Below are 19968 nucleotides of genomic sequence, written 5' to 3'. Positions count from 1 at the left end.
GCAGTTTTTTTTCTAAAACAAATTACATTATCCGTACAACAATAAAATTGAAATTGCAAAGAAATCCGATTATATAAGAAAGAATCAGAGAACATTATATTTAATTCAGAAACTTGTAGCTCTTAAAAATACCCTTGTTTTAATGAAAATTAAAAATCCCTTTGATGGATCTAATATCAAACATAAAGCCGAAGTTTTTTTAGGTTCGTGTTGGAGCAAGGCTTTTCTTTTTTTAGTGCAAAGGTGCTGAATATAAATGAAGAGTTTTTACATCAGGTTTTAAAATTTCCAAATTGCATCAGAATTGTTTATCCCTGAATGTTTAAGAAAATTTTGTTTCTTTACTGTTTGAGCGAAGAACAGACAACTATCACCATTAAGGGCCAAGCCCGTAGAGTTTTAAGAGCCGATAGACCTAATCAATACCTGAACAGGGTTGTAACTCCGGGTTTTTAAGTGTTCCGGTTCTGGACCGCATATCCTCATGCTTCGAGCGCAAATTAGTCTGGTGGCCCTTTTTGACGTGTCCCAAAGCTTTGACCGGGTATTGCTTGAAGAATTGTAAAAACTAAAGCACATCCTTCCAAATACCCTACACTTCCCTTCGTTCGTTCCTAGCTGGCCTATTCCGGCTATTGTCTTTTGGGGCAGGAGTACCTCAGGGCAGCGTATTTGGTTCCTTTACCTTCTCTACACCGCACATATCCCAACTTCATCATCCACCACCTTTGCCGATCAGCTGTGCTATCCCCGATCCGATCCCACGATTGCATCGTAGAGCACATGGCACATGTCCTGCAAATAACCTGGCTACATCCATCATCCCATGAATATAGTCCATCCAAACGAAAGTCCTCAGAACCGTAGTTAAAGGTTCATATTACGTCTCCATCATCACCCTTCCTAATGACATGAAAATCCCTCTCGTGCAAAAAAATAATCCCCATAAAATTTTCCACCTTCCGCAATTAGCTCCCTTCTCACCCCAATCGAGTTGCCTAATACTTATCCACTAGCAACCACCCGTATAATCTCACTAGACGACTGAGGGGGGAATCTAATCTTTAACTACTAGCCAGCACTAGCCTAGGGAACTACTAAACGAGGATTAGAGAACAACGATGGTTGTTAACACCCCTCACGACACATGATATATGCCATTTGTAAATTCAGCTCAATTCCGAACATAAATAAGGTTACAGATTGTAATATGCATATTTTGACACAATTTTTTAAAGGCCTAATTTATTGTTTTTAATTTTTAAGAACCGTCTATTTTTATTCTCGTAGCAATAACGAATATTAGGATTAAATTTCTTTTAAATAATTTAACTATATACACAACGTTTTAAAACATTTAACAAAAATTACAATTTTTACAAATATCGGATTTGTTTTATCAATATTTTACGTTGATTCTATCTCATTTTATATTGTAACAAATCCTATAAAAATATATTTTTATCAGTGTGTGCATATCATATTGATTAACCTGTCAGGTTTGCAGGGTTGGGAATTGGTTGGCAAAGTAGTCATGGATCGTCAAAATCAAGTGTGAATCGACGGTCCTTTATGGGTAAAAATAGTCATTTGTTAAATCCCAAGATTTTGATCTGTGTTTCTCGATTGCACAGTGTTTATGTGGAAGAATTTCTGAACTTTTTTTAGGCTTGGGTTTAAACAGATAAAGGTGTGCCCGATTTAAATAATGATGGCGAACCTGCAGTTTGATCTCTATTTTCGCGGGTTTTGCTAGGATTGACGGAACAGCGAGGATAGCTGGAACTACAAGTTTATCACCAAGCAGAAACAAAGATCACTTGGATTTTTATATTAAGCTTCGATGTTTTTTGGGGTGAACCTGATAAAATAAGATGTACCCGTGAATTTTACTGGACCACTAATTTTCACGGGCATTTACAATGGTGGAATACCAGAACATAGAAGGGCAACGTTCATCACTACCAAGACCCTAATAAGATCATCACGTGGAATCGTTTCTTAAGACAACCACCCGATGATTTGTTGATGAAAGTAGCAGAAAATTGTACTTTTAATTGCAGTTCATGTTTCAACAATCCCCAAAAAGCACAACGGCTTAAAATGGACAATGGAAAAAACCTAAAAGTAGAATTTAGTGATTTTTTTAAATTATAGGATGTTTCTTCATGGTTTTGGATGATTTTATCTATTAGGTTTTTCAGTGTTTTTTGGGTGAATCTGATGAAATGATATGTACCTGAAGTTTTACATACCCAAAAATAGAATTTTTAGATTTTATTTTTTGGAACACGTGTGTTCATGAGATTTTTGGTAAATTTGATTTAATTAAGATCTTCACTGTTTTTTGGCANACTAACTATTTGCTCAATGTATATTATGTACAGATAGCAATAAATAAAATAAATATATATATTTTTTGGTAGACGTGTGTTCATGAGATTTTTGGTCAATTTGATCTAAGATCTTCACTGTTTTTTGGGGTGAACCTGATAAAATGAGATGTACCTTTAGTTTTTACCTGTGAATCATGCTGGTCCACTTATTTTCACTGGTACTATCTGCCATTTTCGATGGTGGAAAGCCAGAACATTGTGGACGCGAGAACCGAGATGATCGGATTTGTTTACACTGCCAGTTCATCACTTAAAAGACCTCAAAAAGATCATCACGAGAAATCGTTTCTTAAAACAATCACCTGATGATTTGTTGATGAAATTAGCAAAAAATTGTACATTTACATTCACTTGACAGCAAACACAACAAGAATAATGGGTGATAATTTACCATGCAAATAAAATAAAAACATAAGAATAGAATTTAGTGATTTTTTTTTATTATAGGATGTTTCTTCATGTGGTTTTGGATGATTTTATCTGTTAGGTTTTTCAGTGTTTTTTTGGGTGAATCTGATTAAATGAGATGTACCTGAAGTTTTACATATCCAAAACTAGAATTTTTAGATTTTATATTTTGGTAGACGTGTGTTCATGAGATTTTTGGTAAATTAGCAAAACGTTGTACTTTTACATGCACTTGACGTGTCAGCAATCACAACAAGAATAATGGCTGATAATTTACCATGCAATTGGAACTGGAATATTAAATTTTAGTTTTTGTTAGATGTGTCTTTATGAAGTTTTCTGTTAATTTTATCTAATTAAGCTCTTTAATGTTTTTTGGGGTGTACCGGATAAAATGAGATGTACCTGTAGTATTAAACAGCCAATTATGGTAGTCCACTTATTTTCTAGTTATCCGCCATTGGTGATGGTGTAATTCCAGAACATCGAAGCTACGTGGACCGACATTATTGGAATTGGTTAAACTGCAGTTCATCACTACAAAGGCTCCACAAAGACCATCACCACATGAAAGTTGTTTTTTTTTTTTAATTTTTGTTGGCTGCCTCTTCTGGTAGTTTTGGGTGATTTTACTATATTAAGATTTTCAATGTTTTTGGAATTATTTTGAGCTTAATTGAAGAAAATTATTAAAGTTATTAATTTATTATAATAATTTGTATTTTTACTTGCTTTGCTGGAATATGACCAGATATCAATACAAAAATGTAAAAGCGGAACGTTTTTGAGAATCGGAATGGACCACCACGATTACTTTTCTTATTTTTTTTCAGGGGCATTAGACAGCTAGGTCATTTCAGCCCCAACCGGAAGTAAAATATTGCAGAACACACTCAATACACAGTCACACCAATAAATACATTCACACAATTGATCGCAGACCTTCTTATTAGATACACTCGTACAGATACTCGTATGGGATTTCAATGGTTTGATTAAACATTTAATGAGCATTTTTTGTTATGTATACAATTTCTCGCCTCAGTTTTAATATTAAAGTAAAAATCATCCCAAATAAGGTAAAATGCACCATTAACGCACTAACTATGCGTTTAAAGTATGTCATTTTTTTAAACATTATAATTACCCTCCAACGTTGGAGGCATTAATTTTTCATCCTTCCCTTTCAATTTCTCCATTTTCACTGCCTCCCTCTAATTTGCGGCTTCTTTGTGTGGAACGGCAGCTCTGTATTTACTCACGAGCATTTACACAGTGGCAAAAACGCTTTCAAACAATGTTATTTTGAAAACGGACAAGCGAAACGCGAGAAGCGGAGAGAATGGGCCTGAACAATGTTACAAAACCGCTTTCAAATGTTGAAAGGAACAGAGCAGGACGTTCTTCGGGGGTGTTTGTGAGCCCAGGAGTGCAATTTCTGTTCTGACGCCTGTGCAAGAATAACCCCTCTCTCGAGAACATCGTGTTACGGATGATTTAGTGCACTACGAAACATGCCGCACTTCTGGCGTAATTTAACCTCCAGACGACTGTAATTTCTGTATGGGGATCGATGACCCGACAATCCAATGCCTCTCGGTTCTTCCAATCCGCTTATCTGCGTCGATACCGTGCCATTCTGTCTTCAACTTCGCACCCGATATCTCTGAGTTCGCTTAATCTCGTCATTGCAACACAAAACGTCAAATGTCGGAGGATTTGTCCGTTTCTCACTGTAAAAGACCGACTTTTGACATTTTACGTGAACGTGAATCCGATCGTTTATGCAATTCTCTAAACTAGAAAAGGCCAGAAATATGAAATCGGGTAAAAAAAAGACCGTAAAACAGAGATCCATCTGATAAATATGATGGAAAATAAATAACGGGCAAACTAAAGCTAAACGTTCTTAGTTCATCGGGGAGGATATAAATTTATTAACAATTACTTTGTTGTAACCAATTAAGGCAACAAACAAGGTTGGTTTAATACAACATAATATGTACAAAAAGCAAACATAAAATGAGACATAGAAATATATATATACTACTACTACTACTACTACTACTACTACTACTACTACTACTACTACTATAGCGTTTGGCTACTCATGTTACCAAAAAGTCCTAATTAACTGTGGTCCGAATCTCAGTAGCTTCGGATTTATTCTACTTTTTCTGATTGTTAAGATTTCACGACTTTGCTTCAAACAAACAATGATAACTCCAAAAATAAAAGGTTTTAGACAAATCCGTTGATATCATGGAAAACTACGTCAAATTTCCAATAATATGTGATCAGTCAACTTGTAAACGTTCGTGAAATAAGCGTTTTAGTAGCCAGAACTATTACTATTTTCAAACCTAGAATTTCAGAAAACGTACTCCATTTAATATCCTTTTTAGTGGTGCAATTGCTTTATTAATTACTTTATCAAAGATGACGAAATTGGTGAAAGAAGGGGAAAAACCGTGGTTGACGGATTGGTTAGGTGGAAAGTTTAATAGAAATGATAAATGATGGAGTGAGTATGGTGTCCAATCCTTTTTAAACAGATAGTTCCTACTCACAGTAAGTTGTTTTGCAACGGTACGGATTTCGAGCCCTTTAGCTCATCATCAGGTTGAAGGACTTCTACAATCATGTCTCTCGACATGAACTGCAAAAGTGAACCCGCTGATGCCTCCGCCAACGCGACGTTCTAATTAGCAGCTGGTTTTTTAATGGCGCTCAATTTGAACGTGCTAAAAACTGGAGTTATAACACAAATAACTATTATAATAGTAAATACTGTAAGAAATTAATTCTAAATTAGTAATTAAACATAAAAGATAAAAAAATTAAAATAATACCTTAATATAATTAAATTATTATAAAAATAATAACAATTAAAATAATTAATTTCCTAGTTTCGTGGTCCACTTGACCAATTAAAATCTTACAATTAATTAAAGTTTTCAGTTGAGATAAAAAAGTCAATGGCACGAGCGGGATTCGAACCCACGATCTTCGGCTAGATTATTTCTAGGATGGAATCACGAGTCGCTGGAGTGGATCGAAGTCACGATAGCTCAAGTGGAAGTGCAGCGGCGTATCTAATTAATTGTAATATAATAATAGTAATTAATTAATTGTAATATATTAATTGGTCAAGCGGACCACGAAATTAGTGAAATTAACAAAATCATTTTTTACATGAATACGCTTAAAAAAAAAAAAAAATGAAATGATTTGAGCGTTGTTAAATTTTTCCCAAGTAAAAAGCTCCGTCTCGACCTTTACTTGGTGGCATTCATTAACGAAGTTCGTTTTAACCTTAAAGGAAAGTTTAGAACAAAGACGATTCAGATCGACTTAAAAAAAAGACAAAACAAAAATATTTATATTCTAACCTTTATCGAAGAGGTGAAAAGTTCAAATGTATTTCAAATGAATTCTACTTGTGACCTGAGGCGAGAGAATAGGCAAAAACAACCACTGTTAGCATGCAAATGTATGAAAATGTTGCCCGATGACTTTTGTTTCTTTAGCAAGTTAAAACACCTTTCTCAGGAAAAATGATACGCTTTGTTTTATGACATATTTTATTGGTTATCTAAAAACAGTGCCATATACAAGATAGTATGTAATGCTTGACGGTTTCAGTAGTTTTTTAAACGGACGTAAATATTAATCGGAGAATTGATAACATCAAAGAAATGACTGTGCTAAAATGTTTATTTTTTATTTAGTGATTAAATTTATCGCGACATTTATTTGGAATACCGGAGTTTTCCTTTTTAAATGGCCCGGCTGGTTTTCTATTGAACCAATGACACTATAAACAAAAATGAGATGGGAAGTTGGTGTGAGTTTAAATATTTATTATTTATGTACTTATTTAAAATGGGGGGTAGATCAAAATCTGTTATATTATTAACCATGTTCAATTTTACATTTTTTAATTTCAAATTTCTCAAAACAATCTAGTTCTCCCCTTTGTTGAAACTATGTAACACTATTTATTTATAAATCGTGAGGTGCGGTCTGGTGTGATGTAGGTTTCAGAAAAACATTTTCTTTATCGTGCCAACGTTTCGATCTTTATTGAGATCATCTTCAGGGCCTGGGATTAAAAATATATAAATATATAAAAATATAAAAAAATATATTTTGCATTGTATAAATTCACTTTTCCACATCCAAAATGTAATTGTAATATAAAAACAATGTTTGTAAATCCCAGACCCTGAAGATCATCTCAATAAAATTCGAAACGGTGGCACGATAAAGAAAATGTTTTTCTGAAACCTACATCGCACCAGACCGCATCTCACGATTTCTAAATAAATATCGATTAACGTTCACTAATCATCACACATTCCTATGTAACACTGCTGTATTTAAATTTGAATTGAATTATGTTTTGTTTCTTTTATATGGTCCTTAAATTCCGAAAATTTGCTCGATTTAGGCAAGTGTTGTTTTACTCTTGTTTTTATTTCTCTACCGCTTTGTCCTATATATTTAATATTACAATCATTACAATTGAGTTGGTAAACCCCACTTTTTGCCAAGTTGTCTACTTTGTCTTTAGGTTTTGATAGGATGTTTTTAAGTGAACCCGTACTTCTAAAAGCTATTCTAAAACCTTCTTGTTTAAAAATTTTACTGACTTTTTCCGATAATTCACCAATGTATGGAAAACAACGGAAACCTAATGATTCATCTGTGGTGGGGTGGCTGAGTCCTAGTTTTGATTCGTTTAAAGTTAATTTTTTTATTCTTTTAACTAGCAACCTATGAATAAATATTTCTAGATACCCGTTGTTTTTTGCTAAGGTGTTTTAATAGTTTCTCATTTTTTTTATAGTTAGCGAGTGTTAATGGAAGTTTTAACATCTGGTTTATGAGCCAAATGAAACCAGCAGCCTTTTGAGACCATGGGTGGGAAGAATCCGCTGGTATCATAGTGTCTGCAGTTGTGGGTTTTCTATATACGTCTATTTCTATTAGGTTGTTTATTATGGGCAATTTTAGGTCTAAAAAGTTCAAACAACCATCTTTGTTAATTTCCAATGTAAAATTTATATTACGNCCAAAAAATGGCAAAAAGAGAGAAAATTCGAAAGGTTGTAGGTTGAGATGGGGAGTTGGTGCCCGAGTGGATCGAAGTCAGTATAGCTCAAGTGGTTAGGGCAGCGGCGTATTTAGCCGAATGTCGTGGATTCGAATCCCCTCGTGACACTATTTTTTCATTTCAACTAAAACCTTACAAAAAAAAAAGATTAACGTCTTATTTATATTTACTCCAGTTTGTTACCCCCTTGATTAGAAAACAAAAGACAGTCATGAGAGAATCATCACTATATGAAAGGTTGGCAACCAGATTACGATTTCTCGCTACAGGGATGTACAAAGAACTTAAGTTCTCTACTACGATTTCTGATCATTGTTAGGGGTTATCAATACCGCATCTCTCATTGCATTTGGATCCTTTGTTTTGAAAACGTCGACCAACTGGTTGAGGATCGAATTTCTTTTATTTCTATCGTGGAAATATAATCATTGTCCACCACTTTCATAAACATGGTAAACTTTCATACAATTCAATCACCTCAACAATCAAATCTCGATTGGATGTCGTTACCAAAGAATAAAGGTTTTTGACTTTTTGAGAATGTACGACGGAGATGTTTGCTCAGTGACAGAAAGACGGAGACTGCGCCAAAAAAACGAAGGTTTTCCCATTCACGACAAGGCCAGCGCGCCAAAAACCCGGCCCTCTACGTCAGGTTTTCCCATTCACGAACGCGCCTTGCCGTCATCGCGCCGTAGATATTTGGAGTGGCGCGATGGAGTTTGGACCGGTCGAATATTCGGCACAGCCGGGCACGCCAGTTCAGTTTTGCCATTGACGTGGTTTTTGGAGCGGCGTCGCTTCGTTTGGACTGCTTGGAGCGATCGTGAATGGCCACCTTTACACTGATGGGCGCCATGTCAACGCCTAATTCCCCCCATAGGCTTCTTTAACAAAATTTACCAAATTGAAACACTGCGAATTGTTTAATAAGGGGATTCTATATTCTCTTGTAAATGAGGACAGACCTAAGAGTCTCAATCTGAATTCTGCCAGAATCGGACGTTCAGCTAAGGTGTCTTATCTGGCCTTTCAATTGCATAGGGAACACAAGTTGAGGCAATTATCTCTTGTTGCATTATAGTTGAGAGGAAGCAAATCACATCTAATTTTAAAAAACAAGCAAGCAAACGGGACAGAGGAAATTCTAGCACTCTCAGACAGATTAAGCAAGCTTACATCATACGCAAATTCCATATACAATAGGAATCTGGATGACTTATGGGCCTGTGCTAGACATTTATCAATGTGTACGAGAGAGTACAAATAAAAGTGACATTTCATTGAAATTATTAAATAATTACTAAATTTGTTATACATGTCTGGTTTTGGGGGATAGTTTAAAAGATCATTAGGAGGCCTGGAAGAAGAGCCATAAATAACATATTTTATCCAAATTTTAAGAATAATATTTTTTAAATTATTTTATTGTACCCTATACAAATTCGTGCATATTGCAAATGTGATAATAAAGCGTTTTTATTTCACACGGTCACAGCACTAACAATAATCCCAGCACAACACCCTGAGAACACATGCCATGAGAAACTGGCCAATACAGGCATTCAGCGTGAGAGATTATCGTTCAAGGAGGTCTCAAGGCCATCGTTATGTGGTTATGTGGCGTGTTGAGAGGGCTCGAACCGCAGGGTTAAGATGGATTGAGAGGTTGTTTTGAACTTTTAGAATCATGAACGGGTTTGTTCATTGTCAAAAAGAATGTTGAGGTCGTGGTGGATCTTGAGGTTAGTGACGTGGTACGGAGCTTTGACGATTTGTCTCCGAACTTTTGATTGGAAGGATTCGATGCGCTTAATGTTGGATGGCTTGGCAGAGCCCCAACGTTCCACTCCTTATGGCTAAAGTGGTCGCATTAAAATCTTGTATAAGTTCAGTTTTGACGGCCAAGAGAGATTTTGGCCCATAGTCTTCGTAGATGTCCAAGTTTTCTGTTAAGTTGTTGTCTTTTAATTGTTGTGTGATCACGTCTGCTGTCTAGATACAGTCCTAAATTTTTGACATAAGTGGAAGTCGGTATCTCTTTGTTTTTGATGTATAGTGGAGGGCAAGAAAGTTTTGTTCAACGTGTACTTACACTGAGTACATTTTTCTTTTCAATCTTGTCCTCCACTTTTTATACCAGTTTTACTTCATTCCAAGAAGGTGATAGTAATGCAAAGTCGTCAACGTACATCAATAAATGTATATTATGGTAAGCCAATGGAGTTAGTGAAAGGTTGAGCGAAGTCTGACAATAACAGCAAAAACAATAAGAGACTTAAAACTTGGCCATGAAACACTCCTTCAAGGGGGAAGTAAATGTAACGAAAACCTAATACTTTCATTTCTGGGAGACTAAGTTTTCTCCCGTCAATTATTATTCAACTAGGAAATCACATTATATATAATGTATATAATACAGATTAATTAAAAAATTAGAAGGAGGAAAAAGGTGTACAAATTTTACTTTAAAAAATTCATAAAAAGTCATATATTTCCACCCTGAAGTAGGAAGGAACGTACTTATGCAGTCTTTGGCTTCGAGTTATACTTTGATTAAAACGGCAAATAATTAAAAAAGATATGAATATTGAATGAAAACGTCCCTCTAGGCTTGTTAAAAGGACACTATAAAAAAAGGAGAGATGGTAAAGTAAAACGTGATCAAATTGTACTTTCTCTCTTGTTGATCATTGGAAAATATCTTTTAATATTTGAACTTCCTCGGCGGCCTTTTTTCATTATGTTTACTTCACAGACGGTTGCTGGCCTTTAATCAATTTGCATTATAATTTAACTTTAGGGGTTTAAAAGCGAGGGTCTTGTCGTTGCGGCTGTTGACCGATAAAACACATCTTTTATTAAAAGGATACATCGAAATTTCACTGGCCCTTTGTCATTACTTACTTATGAAAAATATAACCAATTACGTAAGGGCCATCCAATATTTAGGAGGATAAAAGGGTTTTTATGACAGAAAAGACCATTTTTACACAATTGACTCTTTATATGCTATAATGCTATGTTTATGATTATCTTATTCTTATATGTATCGATACAAAGCATTATGGTTTGAAAGAAGTAAATGGTTTTGTTATAACAGCAATATTCTCGGCATGAAAAAAAAATAAAATAAAATAAATACTGTTGTACTGAAACGAGAAAAATGAAAAAGAAAGAACCAAAGATGGATAATAAAAAATAAAAAAATAATAAAAAGAAAAACTCACCAGCAACAGAAGAGAAGAAAAGCGAAAACTTACTTGAACTTACCCTGAAAAACCTGGAGACAGGGAAAGTTGGTTTTATGTTTAAAGAAAATTAAAATAAAATTTAACACATAACAAAAATTTTTTTAAACCCCCCACCAGAAAAATATTCCTAACAAACCGATAATTTTTGTAACCCAAAGCATTTCTTCCTCTTCTATTTAATTTTGTTCATTTTAGCCGGGGTCCCCCAGAGAAGCACATTTGCTCCCTTGCTTTACTTCACTTACGCAGATGACACGGCAATCTTTTCCCAAACAATGGTCCTGTCGCTTCTGTCCACAACCTCCATTCCTATCTTCAAATGCCTGAACCCTGCCTTCGACATGAGGTTCCCGAGAACTCTTCGTAACAAGACAAGAGGATGTTTAACGTCCGCACCTGGCCTATTCGGCCTTATCGGAAGTTTTGATTCTCAAGATGAGAGCTGACTCACCTCCGCATAGGACGGAATGGTGTTACCATTAGCATTGGTGGAGAGGCGCCCCAGCCCCTAATGGCCAAGACAACCTCGCTCTCCGCTTGTCCACTCCGAATGGTCGGGCCCGCATTGTGCATCGGGTCGTATGCCGCGCTCAAAGGTCAAGCCGAAATACATCAGCCTGTTCTCCCGCGCACTCTCTAAACAGAGAAGGCGTCTCTATCTCCCAGAGCATTTGACCTTCCCTAGCGTAGAATCTTCCGGATCCGCCCCGGCCGCGGTTTTTTTAAAGTGGAATTGCTAACCACATCCTGGATGAGAACCGCCGACGGTAATAGTTCTTATCGAGCTCACCCTACACCTGCTATGCGCATTCGAGGGACGCCATAGGCTTAGCTTAGGGGGTCCGATCCTTCGCTTCCCCAAGGGTACCGAAGAAAAGGGCCGTGGATGAGAACTCGAGGTGAGCCGTTTCGGGGTCTCGAACCTCAAACCACACTATACCACCCGTCGTCGCCGCAGTTCCACACATAGTCGGCTACGGCTCCCATGGTGGGTCCCTGCCTTCGACAGTGGAGAATCATATATAAAATCTAAATACACAATTTTTACTCTTAATCGTAAAACTCTCCCACCTGTCTATTTATACGGCACTTTACTTGGACTTTGGTGTAATTCACATACACACGAGTAAAACGAATTGACTGCAACCTTAGATTTAAAATCCTGAAGAGACTACTTGACAAAAAATCTAAACTGGCATCACTCAACAAAAAAAACTATTATATACTATCCTAATCGTCCCAATTTGGGCCTATAAACATGAACTGTACAGGTCAGCCAAGCGTTTCAATCTTACCGAGTTAGGTGATTCTCGATGCATGACGGCAATTTATTGTAAATTACAAAAGCGGGAATTGCCTGTGGTCTGCGAGAAGTGAAGGCTTAACTCTGTGCATGTGTATACTACATACATGGCATCTAAGTCTTTATAAATCAGTAATCAGTAATTTTAATCTCATACATCAAAAAACGTTTAACAATAGATTCACTAATTTCGTGGTCCGCTTGACCAATTAATATATTACAATTAACTAGGTTTTTAGTTGGGATAAAAAAGTCAATGGCACGAGCGGGATTCGAACCCACGACCTTCGGCTAAATACGCCGCTGCTCTACCACTTGAGCTATCGTGACCTCGATCCACTCGGACATTAACTTCCCATCTCAACCGCACCTTTTGAATTTTCCCTCCTTTTTGCCATTTTTCAAATGTCGTGTAATCGGGTTGGATTCTCGACGACAAATGAAATGGCCTCGGAGAGCTTTACTTCATTTTTAATCATTAAATTCACTAATTTCGTGGTCCGCTTGACCAATTAATATATTACAATTAATTAAGATTTTTAGTTGAGATAAAAAGTCAATGGCACGAGCGGAAAAATGGAAAAAAGGAGGGAAAATTCAAAAGGTGCAGTTGAGATGGGAAGTTGATGTCCGAGAGGATCGAGGTCACGATAGCTCAAGTGGTAGAGCAGCGGCGTATTTAGCCGAAGATCGTGGGTTCGAATCAAGCTCGTGCCATTGACTTTTTTATCTCAACTAAAAACCTTAATTCATTGTAGTTTAATAATAGGTTTTCATTACTCGTGTGCTCCCATTGTTTCGTTTTTTCAATTACATTTTTACTTTTTTAAGTAAAAAATCGTGCAACTTTTCATAAAAAATTCAGCTGAAGTAGCATTTATGAATGCTTTGATATGAAACAAAATAAGCAAATTCTCTTCTAATGATTTAAAATTAAGTTTTGGCCCCCGACTTGCAGTTGAGAGGCTTCAATAAAATATATTTTCATCTTATAAATACAACATCTAGTTATGTACCTAAAATCCGTGTTGGTATTTAGAATAGCAGAGAGTTGAGACATTCCATTAACGGCTATGGCCTTTGATCTAGCTCCAAGATTTGCATAAAATACATGCACAGGGTGAGCTATGAACAGACATCAATACTTCAAGAGGTTATACTATCTAAAAAGCTCCTACTGTCCAAAGTCTAATTCTCAATTGTATTTGAGATATTTCACTTTTCAGTTTACTTCAACCTTTCATAACATCATATGGTCCTTTCTCATAAAATGTTAATTCTATGGTAAATGTGTTGGGATTTATGAGACTTTTGACTGTAGGGACTATTTAGCTCAATTTGATAACCGCCTAAAGTTTTGTCGTCTGTTCAGAGGACACCTTGTGTATTAACAATTTTATTTAAAATTTCAACTGACGGAAAATATAATCGGTCCGCACTCTAGATGTGTACATGTTTAAAAAGGATACTAAGTGCCTTTTCTACTTGCATACATTTGCAATGTGTTTAAAGAGGTTCAATAAGTCCGTGGGGCTTGTTATTATTATTAATCGAAAGCACATCCTGCAGTTTGAATACTTCCTTAGTACCGCTGAAAGTGTTGACACTTGCGTAGTTGAGCAATAGGATGAAATGATGCTTAAAATATAACTATTGGTTATTATTATTTAATTTTATTGTTGGTTTTACTTACCTCTTGCTCAGTTATGCTTTTCATATAGATCTAACTGGTACGATCCAATTTTAATAAAAACTTGATTGTATTCAATTCACTAGTTTCCGTGGTTCGCTTGACCAATTAATATCTTTCAATTAATTATGGTTTTTAGTTGAGATAAAAAAGTCAGTGTCACGAGCGGGATTCGAACTCACGACTTTCGGCTAGATACGCCGCTACTCTTTAGAAGTCACGATAGCTCAGGTGGTAGAGTAGCGGCGTATCTAGCCGAAGGTCGATGGTTCGAATCCCGCTCGTGACACTGACTTTTTTTATCTCAACTAAAAAACCTTAATTAATTGAAAGACTTGATCGTACTGATGTGTTGCCTTTTAGCCGATTATTCTGTAGAAATAAATCACTCTGAGACATGGCTGGATTGTATATCTGTATCTGGAGATGTCGCAAATTGACAATTTACTGGAGGCAGTTCTCGTTAGCAATTACAGGAATCGGCGTACATAATTGGCGCTGTCGGGAAACTTAGCTCTGCCCGCCGGACCGGAAGAAATTGCCAATCTCGACCCAAGGGTCGTCGAGACTTTCTCAGTCAAATGGCAACAACTCTTTCAAACCACAAATTTCAAACAACTGCTGGGGGAGGGGTTCTGTATTTGTTTAAGTAATTATTTGTTAATTAAGGTAATCCCGCCTTTTTAGACCGGTCGATAGAGCGTATAAAGTAAATACAATCAAGTTTCTATAAAAATTGGATCGTATCAGTTAGATCTATATGAAAAGCATAACTGAGCAAGAGGTAAGTAAAACCAACAATAAAATTAATTAATAATAAATAATATAGCATCACATGTCAATGCGGATACACTTACATCGGACAGACTGGAAGGAAATTAAGAGATCGATTCAAAGAACATCTTGACCCTTCAGAGACAATGACGGAAAATCAAATTACGCCACACACTTAATACACTACTACCACGAACCAAACACAATAGAAACAAGCATGACATTAATACACAACGCACAAAAAGGACGAAAACTAAACATACTGGAGAACCTCGAGGTATTCAAACAAATAACACTTATAGACGGAAAACTTATAAACGCACAAACAAACTCACAATCACACACCACCTTTACACCACTAAAAACTCTTCATAACAAAAAACGAAAACGTTCAGAAGAACAAAACGTCGCAATCAACACCAGGAAAAAACAAAAAACCAACAACGCACAAATAATAACTGACAATGGAAATAACGGCTACCAAGACCGACCAATGAGCACGGAGACCACGCCCCCTAACTCAACGCCCCCAGCGACAAGCGACGGACGCAATACTATATAAACCCTACTCAGACTGTTTTTCACTGAAGATGGCGTAATGCCGAAACGCGTTTGAATAACTCAAACAAAAAACCCGCGAGTGAAGACAGACCCAGTAGTGCCCGTGTGCCGGTTCAACATGAGTTCGCCAACCCGCAGACCAAACCCCATCATCTACTATAATAAATAATTATTTAGAAATCGTGAGATGCGGTCTGGTGTGATGTAGGTTTCAGAAAAACATTTTCTTTATCGTGCCAACGTTTCGATCTTTATTGAGATCATCTTCAGGGCCTGGGATTTACAAACATTGTTTACATATAACAATTACATTTTGGATGTGGAAAAGTGAATTTATACAATGCAAAATATATTTTTTTATTTATTCAAAGTATTTCTACTCACTCAAAGTGTTTGTCTTCTGTGTAATTGTGCCATTCTTGCGTGTCGTGTCGAGAGTGCCAGGAGATTTTGCTGTTTTATGTTTATATACGTTGGATTTTGAAGGGGTGGAGAAGGATGTCGGTATAGAAAAGACAGACACTTTTTGTATAAGGCGTCGGCTTCTTTGAGGTGAAAAGAGCCGACGAAGGGAAAAAATGTGTTGGTAATGGTTCGGCCAGATTATCCTTTCAGGATTATATAGAAAGGGATAAATAGGAAAAGGAAAGCTAAATTATTGGGAAATTACACTATGTGAAAAATATTTGATGTGTGGATTGTAATGTGATGATTAGGTATGTTATCTGTATTGAATTTGATTAATAATATTGGCGTAGCTGCGACTGAGTTTACATGTATCTGTTCTGTAATTGATGCTGTGTTTATCTCTGTTTGTATAAACCATTTCTAAGAAATTACGTTTATGTTTGTTTTGTTCTGTGTGTAATACTTTTGGATTTTTGAAGTCGAAATTGTGTTGGTGTTCAAGATGGTGGGTACGGAGTGCTGTAGGATTTTGCTTAGGTTGCAATCATAGATATGTTGCTTTACTCTCTTGTCTAGATATTGGGATGTAAGAAGTTGCCGGACAGTTTAAACAGTTGATCTTGTAGATTACGTCAGATTTATTTGTTATTGGTGTGGGATCTTTAATTTTGGAAAAAAGTGTTTGAATTGTTTTATATATATATACATTTTTTTAAAGCTATTTTGAAGGTATATAATTTCAAAATAGCTTTCAAAAATTAGTTTTTCACCATTAGACCACAAAATCGCACAACCAATTCCAAAATATTTGCTACTGTCAAATCGAAACTCAGAAGATAACGACAGATTAGTCATTTAGTTGGAAACTGGAGAAAAAACCCTTTAATTTTGAGCCAAATTTTCTGTAAATATAAAAATTAGCCAGCATTTCCGGCTGGGAGTTAATAAACGCTTTATTTCCAAAAACGACATAATTTTCATCTTAATTGAGTATTAATCAGGTTTTAATTATTTTTTACAGTGGAAAAGAACGGTGAGCTGGTGGCTAAAATGGAACAGGAACTGGACAAGACGCCGCTGAGCGAAGAACCCCATGTTAAGACGATGTTGGACATCCCGTCCAAAAACATCCACAGGGTGTTTGAACAGGGATCCAAGCAGTCACCGATGGACAACGGGGTGAGTCGATAGCGATAACAGTATCAGAGACGACCTACGGACCGCTTGTTCCCACCGGGTCATCGCAGACGACCCGACGGAATAATTGGTTATTTCAACGCCTTTCCCTCAATAACGAAATAAGATGGGGGGGGGATTGCTTTGAAAATAGGCGACACTTTTGTGCCGGCCTGATAAAATTCGAACTTTTCACCGGGGCGAAAATAAACCCCGTGATTATCCCTGGAATGCCGATGGGCGGGAGACGGAGAAGACTTGTCCGCCTGCGTTTACTCCCGACGGAATAATTGGTTATTTCAATAACGGCCTCGGGCCTGGAGATAAAAGGGGCGACGACGTCATGGCCGGATATAAAGGAAAATTTGAGGGCGAACAGTGTAGAAAAGCTTAACTTAATCAGTAATGCTTTTTATCAGCCCGCAGGACGTATAAAAGAAAATGGTAAAACCCCGGGGTCAGGAAACGCCCCATAAATTTTCCATTCGCATATTGAAAATCGGACGTGACTAATGTCATTTCGTCTCTTCCTGTTTATTGGCCTAAGCGGGAAATCGGGGAAATTTATTTCCTTTATATCCAAAGGAGGTGTGATGAAAACCTGATTGATGAAAGCAACCATCTTCCTAACGAGATCACTTTCTTTTTTTTAAAAAAAAGGACCCCCTTTATGTCCTTGTACCGCAGTTATCAAAAACCAAGCTGTAATATGACAAATTGATGTGTGCTGATAACATATTAAAACAAGTTTGATATAAAATATGGTATCATAAAGAGATCATTTTTCTGCTTTTTGGCGACCATACTGGCCCATCTGGTGTGTTTCACAATTCAATTTCAATATCTTGTGGAGTTACAATTTAATGAAAACTGTTGAATTTTCTCACTTAATTATTATTATTATTTACGACTATTATGTATACCTGTAACTTCAGTTACAATTGTAAATTTAAAATGGCAGCGTCAGTGGGCCGGGTCGTCCGAGAGGCTTTTGCGCGTCAAGAGCACGATTCGAAGATGGCCCCCCGAGAACTTGAGCCGGAAACAACGCGATTAAGAATAGGCCATACGCAGTTGACACACGGGCACCTGCTCTTGGTCCAAAGCCCGCGCAGGTGTCCCTTATGCAGAGAAAGGTTGCTCGATGTGTCCCACATACTGGAAACATGTCATGCCATGGCTCCCTACAGGGAGCGAGTAGAGTAGGGGAGATGTTGGAGTTGAACTGGAAAAAAGAGATTAGGTGTGTTCCAGACTCGATAATGGTTGCTCGAACCTGAAATAAATTTTACCATAATTTAGTTACCACCAGGGTGAGTTGAGCGATTGTGCTGAATCGTTGTGTGGTTGCAGGTTGAAATTTGGGAGAAGAGTTAAACGTCTTAGTTACCCTATGTCATAATTTCGGTTTAGCTTGAATATATGTCTTGTAAATATATTTTGTTTTCAGTTGGTTTATTTTCAGCAAGTGTGCTTTTATTTGTTTTATTTTACTTTTCCTCTACCCTTTACTATCCCCAGGTTTAGAAGTGTTGGACCCTTATTTGTCGTGCCGTCGAATGATCGACGTCACAGTATAAATGTATTTATTTGTATGAATGTAGTGTTTGAAAGGGTAAATAGAATATAGACTTAGTTGGGGGCTGAAATGGCTTAAAAAGAAATATCAAACTATTTGAACATTACTGTGGACAGTGGAACCTCACGGTTAATTTAGAAAAGTCCAAATCAGAGTGTTTAGGAGAGGGGTAGGTTGAGTTCTCTGGATCGCTTTTTTTTCAGGGGTAATCTCATCGAGATTGTAAATGAATACAAAAATTTAGGAGTCATATTTACCCCGAGATTCTGTTGAACACTTCTCTGCGAAAGCGTCAGTGGCTAAATTAGGCTTTTTTTTTTTTTGAGGTAATTCCTCTTATCTGCGTGGGTAATTTATCTAACCATAAAGTTTGTAACAAATTGTCGGAAATTTCTTTGCCTGCAAGGGCTTTCATTTTTCTTAGGAGCTGGCTAGGTTTCATATCCCCTAGATCAAGCTCAATAACTAATTTTTTTTATTTTCCTCTCTTCACTCTCTTTGAAAATTGTTAACAAGCGGTTTTTAGCCAATGTATATTTGTTTTCGTCAGTTGACGAAACGATGTCCCAGATATTTTCTACCACTTTAAAATCTAATTGGGCTATAAGATAATTGAATTTAGTTAGCTCCTGAGTCACGCCCGATAATTGGAACTGCGCTTCCACCTGGTAAAACCATATTTCTGGTTTATCAGCCCAGAATGGAGGTATTTTTACGCTGACCCTTTCTACGAAATTGGGTTTTGCGGTCGTTTGATCCGGATTATCAATTGCGTTTTCATTGTTAGCCATTTTGTTTCGTACTGGTCAAATTGAATGCTGAAGATAGAAAAGATGGGAAAGAAAAACGAAACTCACCAAGATGAAGAAAAAGAACAATTAATTGACGATTAATAACTAAAAGTTTATATACACTTTACATGTCCAAATCCGGGGTCACCAATGTAGGTTTTCAATGTTTTTAATAAGTACGCACTTCACGTTGTAAACGATTTATTTGTTTTATACGTTACAAATTTTACAACAGCCAAAGCACTTCTAACCGCCACGACTTTTCTGTTCGCCACGTGCTCTTGAGCAATGTTGCCCCACTGATATGAGTGAGAAGATAAGATAGCCGTGTCGTCGGCAAATGTAGAGATGACTGTGTCTAGGGAAGTAGAAATGTAAGCAATGTATATTGCAAAAAGTATCGGGCCAAGGATATTTCCTTGAGGACTCCAGATTTTACCGGAATATAAGAAAAGAGGTATACCTCTATAAGGTAACAAATACTGGAAAATATTCTTGAGTTTCCACAG

General features: G+C 36.7%; 1 protein-coding gene across 2 annotated transcripts in view; it reads left to right on the top strand.

Annotated features, from left to right (window-relative positions):
- LOC106668311 overlaps positions 1 to 19968 on the top strand; it is a 222177-nt gene that overhangs the window by 187060 nt on the left and 15149 nt on the right. For both annotated transcript variants that reach the window (XM_014396936.2, XM_014396935.2), the window contains exon 6: positions 16935 to 17092. In XM_014396936.2, coding sequence (XP_014252422.1) covers positions 16935 to 17092 — 158 coding nt within the window. The remainder of the gene's footprint in view (positions 1 to 16934; positions 17093 to 19968) is intronic.

This window comes from Cimex lectularius, unplaced genomic scaffold (assembly GCF_000648675.2).
Source record: "Cimex lectularius strain Harlan isolate CLEC.00 unplaced genomic scaffold, Clec_2.1 scaffold11, whole genome shotgun sequence".
NCBI lineage: Eukaryota > Metazoa > Arthropoda > Insecta > Hemiptera > Cimicidae > Cimex > Cimex lectularius.
Note: the sequence above shows the minus strand (reverse complement) of the source record. Positions and strands in the feature narration are given on the sequence as shown.